Below are 18,919 nucleotides of genomic sequence, written 5' to 3'. Positions count from 1 at the left end.
AGTACTCCCTACTACAATACAGAAACCAGTTTATGTTTTGGTTAGTAAGAAATACGATATTTAAGGCTAAAAAAAATTGATACCTTGTTTCTCCGCTCTGCTGAGCTTAAATGTTGACCCGGCCGGCCGCCTATCTACCCTATACATTACTTTTTTTAAAATCGTGATCAATTTTACCATAACAGACCCGGCCGCTATAGAAATGAACTGTTTATAAATTTTATGATATTTTACAAAAATGACCCGGCCGCTGCGGAGAAACAAGGTATCATTTTTGTTTAGCCTAAGTTGAATATTTTTGATTTAATTTCAATCCATAATCCACGAGATATTGTCATTTGATTTACAGGATTCGGGAGTCGAAAAGTTGAAACTCAATGCTGTTGGTTTGATATTCTGTAAGTCACATAGCAATACCAATACTTCAGATTGTTTGATTCTTTTCCCCCTAAATTCGTTTGCTTTGATTTTAGATTTGAACATAAGAAATGAAGCGGCATTCAATATCACAATCGATGTGCATATGCGACAATGTTGTTTGGTTCTGGATAAAGCTGCATCTATCTTGGATTGTGAGGTATACACAATCTATCATCTGTTTCTTTGTTTTAGCACTTGTCCCTGACAGAACTAGTGCATTATCTTATCTGTATTTTTCAGTCGATGAAAATAAGAAATGGACCACAGAAAACGTTGCTTCCTAAAGAGAAATTTAGATTTTCATTAGTGTTCTCAAATGTGGTACGAATTTAAGCTGTTTAGTTAAATTCCACATAATGATCATCAACTCAAATTTAACCTCTGATTTTCAGTATGTAACTGATAGAGTTGGTCAATGTAACATTGAAGTTGATATCAACAACGATACACAATTAGGATTTGAACATTCTATTCCATTTGACTCTACAGTTAGTTCTGCTCCCTTGTATTGTAACTGGATTCCACCAATAATTCGAGGTACTTGTATTTATATGTTCTTAACTGAAGAAAGAATTTTATTTTTCGATATATGTACAAGCAATATATGATATACACCGATAACGGTTTCCATGATATTCATACGTTGACAGACTGTACCAAAGAGGGAGATGGCCAGCGAGAAATTGAACCGTACGAATGTAGTTTCGATCATTTTTTAGGTAACACTTTCTTGGCGATTTTTCAGATTTTGTGTTAGGCACAGTACCGATTAAATGCGGTGGTTTTGATGAAGATCGTTTTCGAGGTTGTATTCCGGTAGACTGTGTATTGAAATACCTCGGACACAGAAACCATTTCAATCATTTAACTCGTCGATGTGAACCGGTTCCAACATGCGACAACGACACAATCCATACACACGAATTACCAACTATGGTAAATCAATCAAAATAAAGAATAGCTATCGTTCATATATCTATCATATATCTATTTGTTATTGTCTTAGGCTTATGATCGTTTGAGGAATGAATGTAAAAAACTATATTCAATTCTAACTGAAGAAGATGTTACTGCTTTTCAATCGACAGCGTCTCATTCGCTTTTCCAGCAGTATGTTCCAGGGGTAAATCATCCATTCATTCATCCTTATTTCAATTCGTACATGAACATTATTGTAATAATCTTCCTTGTTTTTCTAGTCCAGTTTCCGATGTCTTCACGGAAACTTGTATCAGGGAAGATGTATCTGCAGCACTGGCTGGACAAACGGTTTTATAGATGCGTGGAATGTTGAAATTGAGAAGGATATGGAGCTATGTAACAAGCAGGAAGAGCTCATTGTCTATCTAGCTGGTTTCAAATGGGATATCAGAGTAGATATTGTATCCTTAAGAATTTGAATAAAATGTATGAAAATGTTATAATGAATAATGTATAACCCGAGATCCTTGACAAATCTTCAGGTTTTAACTCTTATTGGAGCATCAGTGACAATGTTCGTTATATTGGTTGTAGTGACGTGTTACGAAACGTATCTTTCAAACAATCGAATGAGAACTCAATATAGGAAATCATTGAATAATCTAGCTGAATCATTAGGTATCAACAATAATAATGGACATCATTCTTCTAAGACTGGTAATTTCTGATGAATTCTTGTGAATACAGATATTCCTCTGTCGAATCTAGGCTCCCTTCAATCTATACTCGTCTTTCGCATTAGATGAACAAAGAAGTTCCTGAATTCCCGGTTGTGAGAGACTATTTTGCACTCAAATTTCGATTTATTTGTTTTACCATAGGCTTGCCCTTGATTACTGATATGAGATTTGAAAATCGTCTTTCATATTTCAATGAAATGTGTATGAAAAAATTCGTTACTGATAACACTTTCGATAGGTTGGCTTCTGCAGGCCTATCGTAGATATTACGATAATTTCCATTTACGTTTCAGGTTATGATAAATCAGTGCCGAATGAACACGTAATATTTGGTTACGCTGTTATTCATACTGATTATAATCCGGTAGCTGAAGACCAACTCGAATTGAATAGAGGGCAACTTATCACTAATCTACGATCGACTAAGATACCTGGAATGATGCAGGTAATGAACTACAAGATCATTTCAATATGAAAGTTGTTGGTGATACTGATAATGTAATGAATATTGTATGGTTTTCAGGGAATATGTGATGGTATAAAGGGATTATTTCCGACATCACATGTAAACATGCACACTTTGAGCACATTATCAGATACATCTATCGACGATGACTAGCTTATCTCAGGTATTATATAAAATATGCTGGTATGAAATCATCTATTTAATAAGAAGATTATTTCCTGTTTTGTTATGATTGATTCTAGTGTCTGTTTAACTGATATTTTTTTTATAGCGGAAGTTGTTAAAGCTGTTTACGGATGGTAGAAATCATGGCTCAAGGTTGGAATCCTTTCTCTTCCTACTAGAATGCATGTTAGCCGCTGCATTAACTAACACGCGTGCTTTATGCTTATAGATAGATGTAGATATTGTTTTTTTTAATTCTTTATGTAACTGTGTCAATAAAATAACGACCCATTCGTGTTTGATTGAAAATCATTCAGAGTTTAATTGAAAAATCGTGGTCTTCAGTTATTTGTGGAGTGCTCTGTATCTTTCTTATAGATTCATCTCCTGATGAAATGACAGTTGTAAAACAATATCTATCTATTTCTTAGACATAGATGTGTACATCACAGAGCGCTCTTAGTGAAAATGAAAGAAACGTTTTTTTAAGTTCATGTAGCAATTTAGTAAGAGACATGTGTATTGCGTATTCCGATAGATGGCGCATACGGTTCATCTCTAATTCGTAAACGTATTTTCTATACACACGTCGCCATCAGGTTTAAACGCTCGAACTTGGACACCTCGGCGGAAAAATATGTCTTCGTTAGAATTTTTATGTTGTTGCCCATAAAACAAATAAACTTTCAAAAACAAACCATCAAAGCTATCAATTCTATATCAAACGTGATATGTTCGAATATCAATTGTTTGATATATTCGGAAAATTAGGAATTCTCTATCCGATTTTAGATATTCAATCCTTTGTTGTTCTAATTCATTATAGTTCGGTGTTATGGGAGTAGGCAGTAAACTATAAAGTGGTATTTAGTCCCCATAAACTGAATCATCAGGTCAAAAGTCAGCAATGTGACACCTCACGTTATTAGCATTGCTAATATCATTCCATCTGGGGAGTTTAGTGTTATCTGGTTTCTCAGTTATGTGTTACAACTTGGTGTCAATATGTTCGGTTTCTATTCACTATTCTCTATCTCGATGTATCTTTATATTTATATCATACTGGTCACCTCGTAATGTAGACGCATTTCGTAGACTTAAAAGTTAAAAATAATGCTTTTATTCTGATCCTTATTAATAGGAAGTCTACTTCTGTATTGCTTTAACGTAAAACATAATCAAGAGGAATTTTTTCATTTTATTTCGCAATGTGTCTGTTAACTAAAAGGGTTTTTTTAAAAGACGTACAAGTTGCATAATTTTGTCATTATATCGAAACCATGTACAACAATTGTACTCACGAAAAAGACACATACAATTTAACAATATCTAAAATAGCTTGAATTATTTATACGCACACAATCTATGTTGAATAATGACTAGTTGAACTATGTGTGAGAGGCCGGTTTATGAAATAGATTCGTTCTCTACTGGTTAATGATCAGTTTGGGATTCTGAGAGATCGAACGTTTGGAAGAATAATCAGACGAACGTTCCCATGAGGATGCGACGACAGCCGCTCAAATTGATGTATTTGCCTCATTATTGCCGAGAATGATTTTAATTCTCTTCTACATTAATTTGATTAGAATGCAAAAATGAATAGTTCTGGTCCGATGTGGTGTGTTTAAACCGGTCATGTGTATACGCCGTGAAGAATTGGTCTAATCACAACTATTACTCATTTTTTGTGCATTATACACCCATCAGATTGCTTTCGTTTGTGGGTCATATGTTTCATAATTTCATGTTGGTTTTCGATTGAATTTAATTACAAGATTACTGGTCCCGTGGGTCCCTGCTGTGTTGATTGGTTATGACAGATTTCCTTAACGACCCCAGCTGCCAGCTTTTCAAACGAGAAAATCGTTCCGATAGAGAAACGTTAAAAATCTAAACTAGAAATCATTTTCAGGGTTTAGAGATACGCCGTAGTAGCCCGCCGGCCCCATTCCCGCGCGTGGAACGGATACGGGACTGTTCAAATTAGGCATCATTATCTCACGACTGGTCAGAACTATCTTGACAAATCCGGACTGTCTCGGAAGACATTTTCCCTTAATTAATGCGTTGTGTATTTCTACAACATTGTTTGTTCGCCCATTTCCCTTATGTATTGTTTGTTGATGAATCGAGTCTGATTTGCCATCACTGATGATGGATGATCATTGGCCATTAAACAACAATATGGCGTTGTAGCTCAGTAATTACCTTCCAGTTAAAGACGGCGATGCCGGTAAAAATATAATGATACCATATGATCGGAAACTTTCACTAGTTCATTCATTTCCTCAAACTCAAGGAGACAATGCAGTAGGGCTCATGGAAACGTTCACTCGTTTTATCTTCTATGTTGATCCTTTTTATAACCAGCAGAACATCAAATGCTAATAAACTAATGATGTTAATGTTGGCTTTTATGTAATACTGTAAAAAAAAAACTGACTCCGTTTTTTGTGTTACAGTGGAACCTCAATACAATGAACTTCAGAAGGACAGGAAAAAATGTTCGTTAGATAATTGAAATTGTCCTATTTGTGATTTTTGTAATAAAATCAATCGTTAAATCCGATGTCGTTATAACTACGAGGTCCAACTGTAATCCGAGGTTGTTGAGGTCCTTTTGTTCTTTATTTCGTGTTGTGGGGGCTGCGTTTTAGGTTTCAAGTCGAAGCTAATTGTGTTCGCTGTAAATACGGTTGGATTTAGTTGAAACAAGTTTTTGAGTGAAGGTAGTGTGGGATAATCGACTGACATCATCTTAAAGCTGACGAATGCACACATTCACATGTACTCGTCACTAATAACCCATTAAAGTGACAATAGGAAGATCAATGCGTTAGTTGTAAATAATTTGCGTGATGTATTTCCGTAGAAATGCTCCCTATGGTTTTTAACATACATTCATTCTAGACATTGGTCTGAGATTAAACAGCATGCAAATTCTATAACTCTTCTTCAATAACGCCGATTTTAATTCAGCAACAATTTCTCGATATTCAAATTACCATTTGTTTATGTATAGAGTACATTATCAATACTGGCCTTTCATCATGAATGCTGTGATATAACAATCTTTGCTTCCACTTCTGGTATTCTGGTAATAATCGACAAAAAAAAAACTATAATCATCGGTTGAGCAGAACTGACTATTATTTACGCGATACTATTAAAGCATCTTTTACCGAAGTGCCAGAATTTTATTGGCCAATATAAACTGCCTTTGTCGACGTAATTGGCTGATAATAATACGGTGTTATCGCTTTTAATGATAAGATACTACTTTTGGAATCAGTGACCCGTGAATTTCACTTTCTCCACCAAGACGACACCGACCTATAGAAACAAGAATGAAACCGGCTCTCGATCTCAGCTGTGATTGGGGGGAACTGTCTATGGAGACTAACGATATTCGCATTTCTCACGAAACAAAATTTCAAAATTCAGTATGAACTCACTCACTATAGAGAACATCCCTCTTCCAAAAACAAACGTTTCCTATAATCCGAAGCCGCACGCATCCCAGTCACGCCAGAGCAAAAATAATCCTAATTTATGTCGCCTTATCTATATTCATACAATGGCTATCGTATATTTTATGCCCGTTTATATCATATATTCACAATGAAATGATGATGGCGGTATTTCTTTTTATCTCGGTTCTTTTTTCTATCTAAAGACAACTCGAGATCAGCCTGAATATCGGCAGTGATCATTTTTCTATTCTCGAGTCATTTCTCCGGGATTTATTTGACCAGGTTGGGACAGGGACGCATTGAATGAGAATATGTATTTTGGTCATCAGTATTATTGATTTAATACTTGTATACAAATATATACATATATTCAGTAACATGCTTTGAGTGATACTTTGTTTTTGATAATCTTCTTACCACGCGATGAGGTTTTGCAGAAATAAACATTTGCAACGTTGAATAAATCTCGGACGGATATCGGTTAACTCTGATGTAGTCAGAGGTGATATGGTTAAACGCTTTATAAACTCAATCGTGGACTCTAAAACCAACTCAATAAAACCTTTAACAAGTTCAAATTAATCAGTTACGATAGAAGTCATCATTTAGTTCGTAAAAAATATCGTTCAAACAATATAACGTCGATAACAAGTTATATGATGCAAGTACTTCAACGTGATTTGCGTTTTCCATTTCCTTATTATTCGTTGTTTCCGGTTGCAGAACTTGCCATTTGTAAAGTGGTTCACCCTGTATTTAATTGTGTTCGTCTCCTGTTGTGACCCCCTGATAGCATCTGGCAGATGAGTCTTTAGTCTCCTCCCCAGATTTTCTTTTGAATGGAACCAGGTAATTTTTTGTCATTTGCCATACCTCGTACTTATTTTAGTACAACTGGCGTGCAACGCACACAATACCCCCCAGAGCTGTCTTCCAACCGAGGACGCATTCGCAACAAAAGTTAAAATAGACGAAAAGAACAAAAAAGTAAAAGTGATTGGTGCCTACTGGAATCCTTGTTGCTTTAATTTTCATTCGACTCTGAAAATTATCATAAACAAGGCAGATATTTCTCGAGAAATAACTAGCATCATCGTATATAGCTTGATGTCTGGAGTTGTTGCGGGTTTGCATTGTTGCATGCAATATCAAAATATGGAAGCAGATCGCATGTTTAATAGTGGAACTTGTGGTGCCGATCCTCGTGATCTCGCCGTTTGGATGGGATTAGAATCTTTAAACAGGTACTTTTTAGACGTTTTTCGTTTTTTTTTCATTCCTATTTCGGGATATTTAACTTACGTAGCTATAATAATGATTTTGTAAGTTTTATTTTGATAATATTCCTTATTCAGTTTTAATTCTCATAATTTGTTGTGATTTTCAACAATTATATCAGAAAAATGTATTAGATTGAAAATTTGAATAAAAACGATCATAATTAAATCGGTGTTTTAGGAATTAGAAGAAATTGTATTTGGTTCTAAATCAAAATATTTTGAATTTTCATATTTTTTTTCAAAAAGGATTTAATTTCCTAACGTAATTTTTCACACTCGAATATTACGGTTATCCTTTTTATCAATATTTTGAAACGTTTATTTGTACGATATCCAATTCACGAAAGCATAACAGAAACGATTTAACTGATTATTTGTAAAAACAGTCTGAATTTCTTTTCAAAAATTCATTTGAAGGGTGGAGCGAGAATTGAATCGTGAGAATTCTACCGTATTATTTTCTGCTGTGAAAATAGTATGTTGCGTTCAAGTATAAACCGTTGTTCAACTGGATTCACATTGAGAATGAATTGAGCAATTTACTTGACTTCTGAGCCCCCTACGTGGCGACAATATAGTTTTCTATATGTTTTGAACAAGTTATATGTCACTATTTGCCCAGTACTGTATAGAATCTATTGATAATATGATAATTATACCGCTGTGAAGTCATTTTCACGGCCGCCAGGTATATTTCCGCGGCTGTTCTTCCAACAGTTATGGCGCTGTCAAAATAAAATACGTAAATGGGAAAAAAAACGCTCATAATTTTTGTCTCTCAAAATGTAACAAGACATTCTTCATATCTTTCATTCCGCTTCATTAGATTGATTAATATTCCATCATTAACCTACAGTTTATGTTATATGACTCGAGGGCCACGTTTAGAGTGCTATTGCGGCATATCGGAGGAAACGTCTTTGAATTTTTTTTACGTTTATCTGCGTCTTTCCAACTGTTCAAAATGCTGTAAATGCGAGTATCATGACTTCCTCGAGCTATAGATTTCGTTGTTCTTCTCGGCGGGGAGGTCTGCGTGCGCGAACCAGACAACCTCTCAGGTCTGAAGCGATCATGCGAACGCATATCCTGTAGCCTCCGTTCTTAGACGCAACATTAACGTCGATAATGCGATTGAAAGGCACCTCTTCAAAATGCGGCGGTTTGCTTTACAAAATAGCTGACAATAACCTCTTACCAAGATCTTTACTTGTCTCTGTGAATGAACTTGTAATCCTTTTTTGTCGATTGACTGCGAACTAAACCGACACAATGTAATCTTTCAACTTCTCCATCTCGATAATCATTTGATGCTTGGTTTTATTGCGGTGCGCTACTGGTTTTAAGGTTTTCCTGCGTTCGTCAAGTATTTCCTACCCATTAAAGTACCATGCGGAGGTTTTGTGCAATATTCGATGCGCTTAATGAATTATATTGTTTATCCTTTCCGTCAAAGAGAAGCTAGCTGAATTCATAGGTAGTAGATGTTTTCGAGAAGATGTCAAAATCAACTATGGACAACTTTCCTCAATAACAAATTCTTTGATATTCTTGGATTATGGGTATCCACAAAATTCCTTATTTGCATCGTGTCAAACGTTGAATTTGAAAAACCTAATAGAATTCATTTGTGGATAACTTTATTAAAAATAGATCTAAAAAGCCGAATACCTATTTAAGGGCTACTTCTAAGCGGCAGATTCTTATGGTTTCAAGTTTCTTTCTTAAGTTTCGCTCAGGATGCGAAGCAATCAACTAATTTTCCTGTCGTAGGTGTCACCATTAGATTGCTATTGTTGGCCGAAATTTATGGCCAGATTCACTAACCGTAAAGTAGTTACTGCGCAGAAGCCCGGATGAATGAATTGCCCTGAGGTTAAAATCACCTGGACAATGATTTTAATATGACTGATAAAAATTGTACGGTAATGGCATTACCACTCTTTTTCTCTGCAGTTCTTTATTCTGAAAATTGCCCTTAACCAAGGATTCGAACCTAGGAAAATAAGTTTTGAAACTAAGTTTGGAAGTTTGTTTTGCAGATCAGCGGTCATTGTGGTGTGGTGTGTTGATGAGTCATGTGCAAGCGCGCCAATATCAGCTATTTGCAATGGTTTTCAGCTATCTATAAAAAGTATTATTATATTATTCGAAATATACTGAATAAAGTGTAGTTATATTTGCTGCAGTAATTCCAATGTTAAACTAACCACAAAATATTACAGAAATCTATAGTTGAGACTATCATATATTTAGCATATACTAAAAATGCTATATTCGTTTTTTTTTCATAGGTGTACTATTCTTGTTCGCTCTTTTATAGTGCGATCTTGTTATTCAAAGAAAGCGAAAGTTTTTGAAAAACAATCTGTTGACTCCCTGCAATTTCTGATATAAGATGCTCAATAGTTATAGGTCATGCCTGGGACAATTTATAAAGACACATTGCTCTTATGTTCACCGCATCTTCGTGCATGCGATGATTTTTTCGTCCGAAATACACAATAATTTTCCCATGATTATACCCTGACCTAGATGGGACCCTGGAGAAAAAGAAATGGGTGGTGCAACTTTTCCAACATATAAGCATCTGAAAAAATATTTTCAATAGACACTCTTTTTGGAAGAAGACAGTGAAAGTGATCTTGAAAAGAAGTTCAGATAAAGATCATTTATTTGATGGGAATTACTGATTTTGAAGTTTTTTTCATAAAGTTGGAGGGGTTTCAGAAAGTGGATATGAGGTAAAGTATTACTAGTTAACTTTTTTCAAATATCTGATCAAAAAGCTTACAGATTAGTTGGAACTTAGATGAACATCAAGAAAATCGATTTCGTCTGATATACGACTATAGGCATTTTAATGAATTATTCTCAACGAGAAAAATGTTTGGATCAATTTTGTCGTCGAAAGGTTTCGGTTTTAATGGAGTAATCGTCAAAACTAACTTTCCCTCCGAACGGCAGTTGCACGGACAGTTAAATCATCAGGGAGCCAGTTCCCAGTCGTTTTACTTAAATTGTGAGTCACGCTTAAAAATCCGTGAATAGTCGCTAATAAAGCTTCATTGTAATAAATGTGTAATAATCAGAAACAGTCGCAGAAAGAAGAAAACGTTTTGAGAAATACCCACGCTGTGTCGGTGAAATATATTCATTTTTCGAGCGTGCGCCCGTGTGTCACGGTTTATAAGTTTTGAATGTTTCGTTTCGTTGAAAACCGATGCGTAAGATGCCACAAATCATTTTATTGGCTGGATCTTCGAGGAAAGAATCGCTTTCGTATGAATCCACAGCGTGGTAAGAGAGTGAACTGGAGGAAGTCGTAGTCACCGTAAGCAGGTGGTTGACGAGTGAAAGTTTACACCTTCCGTCGAATCCGTTGTGCATTCTTTCGGTTTTATTATCACACGTAATTGCAATGTGTAGATCGTTGTAGTAAAACTTTTCAACTCGTCAATGAAAAGACGATGAAATTTGAATTCGCACGTCAGCGATAATTCAATACGAGTGACGACTGTGTATTTAACACACCAGATGGGGTTGAATGTTGGGTACAGAGGTGTCTGATGCGGTTATTGTACTAATTGTCATCTGATGGAATTTCGCTATTGAAGCCGATTCTTGACTTTTTTGCGCAAAGATTGATGCCAGCAATTGAGGGGTCTATTGTCACGATTAACCCTTTTGCTATCGCATCAGTTTATTTGGCTAATCAGTCAAATTTCAACTCAAAACTGTGGTGGACCCGGGTTCAGGATGGCAAATAACTTCGCTTGTTATTGCTTTTTGCGACAATATCATCGGTATTGAAGATCAGTTGTTTTAATTTCCAAAGGCCTTTGATCAACATCACTCTATTTCCCTAATTTTTCGCTCATTCACAGGTCGTCCATGATATCAGGGATGTGTATTTTGAGGGAGTAACGTTGGTGATTCCCAGCTTTTTAAATCTAACTTTTGTTTCCTGCTGATCACGCTGTGAAGGTTTACATTTCATGGTAATTTCTGACATGTTGCTGCACGACTAATAGCATTGAAAGAATAGCCATAATTATAACTATCCTCGGGCATTGCCTTTCAGGGCAGTTTGCCATCTGATTTCTGTTGAACGATGCTCAAGGGCTACAGCTCCGGGGCCAAATCTCGCCGTGTCCATTTTCATAAAAGCGATAATCATCTTTACGCTGCTCGTTCCGACTTCTTGAAGTGAAATTTAATTTAACGCATTTCGATAACTTATGGTTTCTCAATGATGCTGAAAGCGAGTGTTTGCAGGACAGTTATGATATAGTACTGCATTCATCTCAAAGTATTTGAAGTAAAGAGCATTTGTTTGATTCGCGCATGTTATGTGGTGAACCGTTGACCAAGTGTTGTGTTGATGGTGTATTGATGATGGGACTAGGGGGAGGTAATTCATGAAAGGGTACTTAAGTGCCACTTGAACAGTGTCAAGTCAAGAGTCTCTCGCAAGCAGCACTAGTCAAACACCCGAAGCCTTTGTGCAAACAATATCACAATATAAAGCTTCGTCTAGAAAATGTTGAAACGCAACTATCCATCATGTTACCAGCTTTTTCGGATTGAGTCCGCATCCGATTGATGCGAAAGTGTGCGGCCCAGAGTTACAGTTCTATGCGCACCTCATCAAACACACGTGTTAGAATAATCTCACCACTGATTGTATTGTCACCTATGATGTTCTTGTCTCTCTTTGTCGTGTTCTAAAAATACAACCAGATTTTCTATACCGACCCAGTAATCTTTTATTTCGAGTCATCGGTTGCTTCGTGTGTGTTGTTGTGACGATTTTTGATTATTTTTTTTTTCATTCCGGAATTGAAATAAAGATTGTAGTCAGGTGGCGTTTTATTAATAAGTGCCGACCACAGGTTGTGTGTGGGGCATATTGAATTAAGATTTTAATCTCTTGTTTTAATTACATCAGTGACTGGTGACGTATACCGCGCTGTGTTTTCATCAATTGATCCGTAATCTTTTGACGAATTTCTGAATATGATTTTGCCAATAAAACTGAGCTGATTCATGGTTACTATTGATATGTACCTTTTCAATCTGGCTTCAAGTCATTTTTATCGCTTCAACGGTGCCGTGTTATAAATTTCTGACATCTACGCGTAAAACTGACTAATTTCCTCTTACTGTATATAAACCTTACTCTGAATCGAGACGCGTCGAACGTAGAAATGACGTCTTCTGTTTGGGACTGCGTAAAAGCGCAGACCCTTTTTATAATCAGGGTTTATTGTGCTCGCTGCTGGAATAGAACCGGCAGCCATTCAGTTGCAAATAATTACCGCCAGCGACGATGATTGGTCTTCGCTCGTAAATAAGGCGGGACTGTCGTTTGTGTGTCGCCTTGGGGGATGGCGGCATCGTAACCCAGAGTGGAACGTGCTAGTCTGCTATGTTTAACAATACAAGGACAGCCCGAGTGGACAGTGTGTATGATTAACTCTGTGTGGTGCTTACATTCATGCACATCTAGTCAAAGAGGATAAAAAACTAGAAAAAAAAACGACTCGGCAACAAATCTATAGACACTGGTACTGATAAAAAAGAGTCAGGACTGTACGAAAATAAATTTGACATCGCTTCAGCCTCGGTACCTTCTAGGCCTAGGCCTGGTGGTCCGTATTCGATCCACACCTGCAAAGAACGTGTCACAATTTGCGTCCTACTGCTGTTCAGTGTTTTGAACTCCTATGGTGGACGATTGGGTGATTAAGACTATGTATGCCACGAAGCGTCGCAGGAGAAGTGTTAAAAGGTAAGATTTCAAGTTAGAAATAATTTCATGATGGAATTCCTTGTCTACGAGTATTCTACCATGTTTCAATAATTGTATATGGGTAACACAGTTGTCTCTATAAAGGCTTGTGTTTGAATTGAGACAATCTATATAGGTAATTTTGATACTCGTGGGTCGTTTTTCAATTATCTTGATTTCTTTTGCTGGCTGTTATAAAACGATCTGAAAATGATAATTGCCATATTTAGCGCCGTGTACATCGCTGTACTGCTGAAATTTATGTACCGGATAACCTCAAAAATGAATTGAATAAAAGATATGATTTTCTACGAGTGTACTGATTTAATTCTTTCCTGCTGAGCAGAAAAAGATCTTTATACGTTCTCATTGATATGTCATAAAAGACGAATAAAAACTAATGAAAATGACAATATCAACAACTTATTACTGGTTAAGTTTTGTTTTGATACTGATAATATTCCTACTGTTAAGTATCTTATATATTCTTACATTTCCTAAAATTAGCATTCCATTAAAAACGCTTTATACAATATCGTTTTGTATATATCACCGATGTCTTGTGAATAGATATATTCGAGGCTCGGGGGTGTATTTGTCTGTATTGCTTGCCAACAGTAGATGACTTCACAAAAAATCATGCTTTGTCAGTTATCATAACAGTTTGCATTCGAAAACGTATATCATAAAAGCAGCAAATATTGTCCACGTTTGTTATCTTTGATTTTAGGTATTTCTTTGAAGTGTCCGCAATTGGAAGTGATTACAAAGATTCACCTCGCCCGAAACTGAATTACTTTTTTAACTCATTACAAACAAAAGTTTTAGTTTTTAGACTGTAGGAATCCACATCTTACTCTGCGCTAAATCCGTTTCCAAATTGCACACTTGTTGTAGTAGTTTGATGGCCACCTTGTAGGGAACCTTTCTGTGTGGTTCAAGATACTACACTAAATATGGGAATCCATCTGCGACAATCAAAATGACATGTGGTCTTACTCTTGTCGGCTTCGCTGGCTAATTATTAGACATTATGGCTATCTTCCCACATACTAATGTACCAAATGAACTCAACAAATAGGAGGAATCATCTTGAAAATCATGAAGATTCATATTTGAATTTGTCTATGAAATTTGATGGTGCGTTTGTAACAAACTCCTGGGAATTTCCTGAAAAGCAGAAAAGTATGTATAGTTTGTATTTGAAATGATCCGTTCCTTTGTATCTTATACTTGGTGTGAACAACAGAAATAAGACATTCTCGTCCGAGTATTCCCTAATACTTTACAGCCTGTCGCAGTACCGTCCAGATAGAGACGACTTCAAACTGTCTTATTTGCTCTAGGTGGGATAATGTTCGTCCCCTGAGCCTAAATGTGCCAACTTGTTTTTCTTAATGCACTTCTAATGGTTGAAGCCTAGTTGCTTCATTTTCCGTTTAGTGTGAAGGTAATTACATGAAGTCCACTGAGGTTTGCTTGGGTTTTCTCAGTTCGGACTGATTTATTCTGTATTTTTAGCTGTATTCTGCATGTCTAAGCTCAGTGTATAGAGAAACTATGCGCAGTGCTATCTTTCGATAGCGTTTAATTAATCCTAAATCCGGATTTCGCGTCACTATGGTCTATAAAACAAAGGAAACCAAATTCAATAGAAAGTTTGTTGCGTGTTGAATTCGCTGTATATATTTTGATGATATTCAGGCTTGTATAATTTTCCGTACACGACTTTCAAAGGAATCGGTTTTAATTACGGTATTTTAACTTTATATTTCATATTGATTTTCATAATTACGAGAGAACTGTGATTGAAGTGTGAAGCTCGAAATGAGGGTCTTTATAGTTATTTGATCCACTGCGTGAAGACCTCACAGACATTTATTAGATACGAAACGTATTGAATTCATATCAGAAAAAAAATTCATTTCGTGCCCGGGGGATTTCTCAAAGCAGCATGATGGATTGTGACTATTATTACAGATTATATACCGCATAATTAAGAGTCTGATATATCCTCTAAATATGAGATATAATTACTTGAAATTATCAATTCTACTTCTGATAATATCGCATTGTTAATTACCGTTAAGCATTTAATGGGACAATTATAGTCGGTGTGAAGCCGTTGGCGGTATATTGCAGTATATTGCATATCTTTGAATACTTCATTTTTAATCATAAAATGATGATTTAAGGTGTTGATTTAGTTTCGGAGAAGTAAGATTATTAAGCTTCAGTGAAACCGAGTTTTTGATACAGTTGCATATTAGTCCATACATTCTGGATTGTTGCATGTTGTACCCAATGAATTGACTTGCGTTGCATGACCATTTTGATTTTTGTCATTGCATGCAATGTTTGAATGACACAAGTGTAAGCATTAGTTCGCGTATACCTTATCGATACATGCACAGCTATTACTATCACTACTAAAACCTTTACGTTTCTAAGACTGAAACAGTTTTCGATCGAGTTTTCACTAATTTCACTCAAATGAATGAAATTCAATCTCCTATGATTTTAACTTCGGAATACTCCCATTTAACTTTTCAATGGTCTATAACGAAGTGTAATGCGTTGCTGCACCACCCATAGCCTGAGGACTTCGTACTTTCAAGTAACCACTTAGAACTCTGTTATTGTCATTAATCTGTCTAATTCATGTTTGAAAATATTGAATTTTGCTCGGAGGGTGTGAAGTAGTTATAAATTTAGATTATCAGTATCCATTATTATGATTATTTAGATGAACTTCGCCTCAGAAGTTGCGTTGCTTTGCACTATGACATTTTATTTAGCTGTTTATCCGTATAATCTTTCTTTATTTGGCTCATGAAGAGTTTTTTGAATCGCCTGAAATTTTATTTCCACGTTTGTTCTCGTAACTATCTGCGTCCATAGCTGTGCATGATCTATCAATTTGCCTCGGGTCGTCCGATTGAAAACCAGAAAATAATCTTTTTATTTTCTGCACAGCCAGTCCATCATAATCTTATCAGTACTTTATGTTAAATACCTTTATCATGACTTGAGTATTTTGCTGCAAGGTGTTTAGATCAGTGATATACTGTGTTTGCCAGTTGTCGAATCAATTGGCAAAAGATTTAAAAAGAACTCAATTCAAATTCAATAAGTGCACAAACATGGAACTGAGTCCGTGTTTCAAGAATTCAGAATAGTTTTTTGGTGTAATAATTATTCATATATCCCGTGGTATAGCCTTAGTCGAGTTGTCGTAGATTAAAGTAGAAATTCTCCTGCAGCGCACTGTGACTGTTCTCACGTTGTGCACGTGGTTTTAAAAAGAATCGATCATGGAATCAGTCGCTTTGAACCCCATGGTGGGATATCGAAAAACTATCTATAGTCTGGCATCGGAGCCAACAGACGTAAATAAAAGTAAAAACGATTTGATTGTATCAAGGAAAATTACCTCGCTATAATATGCAAAGTGGTTTTTTGCTTTGTTCATCGTAAGTTCGAGATGGTATTGTCGGTCGAGTGAATGTTTGATATTTTATCGTGATAAGGATATCGATGCCAGCGTCCCAGTCATAGTAACGAGAATATCTTGTCCGCAATTGATTCTGATAGCCTCCTATATGAATTTTGAATGTCCGCTGTAAGATCGGGGGACTACTACACGACACGATGATGAATGGGCATCTATCATGCTATGTCTCGTACAACCGGGTTATTGAACTTGTCCATATTTCTCGGAGAGGTGCGATAGTTATAATCGTCAAATTGAGTGGAATTAAACCCGCTGATCCCATTGTTCACGGAAGATTCGGGCGCCGCCTTATTTACAAGACGCAGAGGTTCAGTCGTGTGTGTGCCCTCGAGCATCGCAGTCAATGGGTAAATAATTTGACCGATGACCTGAGTCTGTAGCCTTGTGGCCAGTCTATGAATAATGGCCTTAGATATGGCGCATTTTGTCTGGAACTCTGTATTCCACTTAGACTGATGCAGAGTGGTAATAATTGGTCAGTTACTTGTTTGTGGTTTGGCTTCACGATCGGATATTTCCAGATTTGTTACTTCTTTGAACCGTGTTTTGGCTCTTGTCATCCCTAACAGTGGTATAAGCTCATCCGTTTATAAAAGCTTACCCCCAATGATAAGGTACTAATCACCCGAAGAGTTCTTCAGTCGCTTTAGAATTGTGGCCGACTTTGACGTTTTCGGGAACTGTCTTCAATTTCAACGTATCTTTTTTTCTGAATGTAATTTTGTCACTCAGCTATATCGTTACGTGTCAGTCATGTTACAGCATGCAAATAGCCTATCCGTGTCGGTTACAATACAACTGAGGCGATAATCCACTCATTTCTATGGAAGCCACGTAATAGTCAGCTAGTCACCTAGTATAACCGACACCCGACGACTCGATAATGAAAGGTTACTTTGATAAGATTACAACATCACTGCTGACATTGAACCTAACCATCCTTCACGTTTTATCCTCAATACGTAAACGAACTCCATAAACGTATTTTTTTCATTCATTCAGTATATATTTATCTGATGGATTGATTTCGTTTCGTAGTTGTTCACGATTCGTGCCGATGTTTTGAAACAAACATACAATGATTAACCCACAATTAAATGATTGCGTACTGTTCGTACATCAAATGTGCGATAATTACCGCTCAGTGTTTAATCATCACAACTCTCGCCGATGCCTCATTTATCAGAATCGACGGGTTTGAAGAACATTTTCTCATCAGGGGCAGAAGATGGTTAACAATCGATGGCAATATGAGATGAATCGTGACGAATCTCCCGAGAATGGCAATGATTTCCTATAGTTTATGACACTCGAGTACGTCAACTCTTGCCTAATCCCGGCGCCAAATAGAATCAGACACTATCATTTTCTTATTTACAAATTTGATATTCGAATTCATAATTTTCATAGGTGAAAAAATTATGCAATTTCAATTATGGTGGTATGGCAATATATGACGATTAAAAAAATCTTTCAGACTATCCCAGTCAACAGCTTGAAATATCACGTGTGCTGCATGTATTGCTATTCAGGCCTGATTTTTCTTATAGCGGTCCTCGGTACTTTGCGTCTCGTATTAGAAGCCTTTCATCTGTAATCACCAGTCTTTTACAGTATCCATACCTACTGTTTTTGATACACGTAATATGCATTGGTCTGTAATTTCTTTCTGCTTTTGGCAATATTCATAAAGAACGACAGTTCTGAACATGGAAATGTACTCAGGAAGATCAGAGGTGCCAGCCTGTCTGCCTTATGAACAATTGACTCTTCAGTAAATGCTGTTCTCTCAATAAATCAGCATTTTATCATAAAATCTCTATCATTTCCATCTCCCTGCATATCTTCTGTGGATCTATCCTCTAAAACATCTAAAAAATACTCTGATGACATGGGTTTTCAAAGAGGGACCAAAATATGGCCGAGGTTACTGGTGAAAGTTCGTCGTTAGAGACATTTTATACGTAAAATCATCAATTCGATAGAAGTAACTGTTGAAATTGAAGAGGTCATTTATATTTCATAATATTTCTATTGTCTTGAAGGTAATGTACTCAGGAATGGCCCTGGTTGCTATAATCTATATCTCTAAGCACGGGCAGACTAGAATATAATAGTCTACACTGACAGGACGGCGTCAGCG

The 18,919-nt window shown here is 36.4% G+C and overlaps 1 protein-coding gene across 1 annotated transcript in view; it reads left to right on the top strand.

The window, feature by feature from the left end:
• The first annotated feature begins 13,132 nt into the window (after positions 1-13,132).
• Positions 13,133-18,919, top strand: part of LOC141912623 (uncharacterized) — a 31,334-nt gene continuing 25,547 nt past the window's right edge. The window contains exon 1 of the mRNA XM_074803930.1: positions 13,133-13,262. Within this exon, the coding sequence (XP_074660031.1) occupies positions 13,198-13,262 (65 nt within the window). The 5' untranslated portion in view covers positions 13,133-13,197. The remainder of the gene's footprint in view (positions 13,263-18,919) is intronic.

This window comes from Tubulanus polymorphus, chromosome 1 (assembly GCF_964204645.1).
Source record: "Tubulanus polymorphus chromosome 1, tnTubPoly1.2, whole genome shotgun sequence".
NCBI lineage: Eukaryota > Metazoa > Nemertea > Palaeonemertea > Tubulaniformes > Tubulanidae > Tubulanus > Tubulanus polymorphus.
Note: the sequence above shows the minus strand (reverse complement) of the source record. Positions and strands in the feature narration are given on the sequence as shown.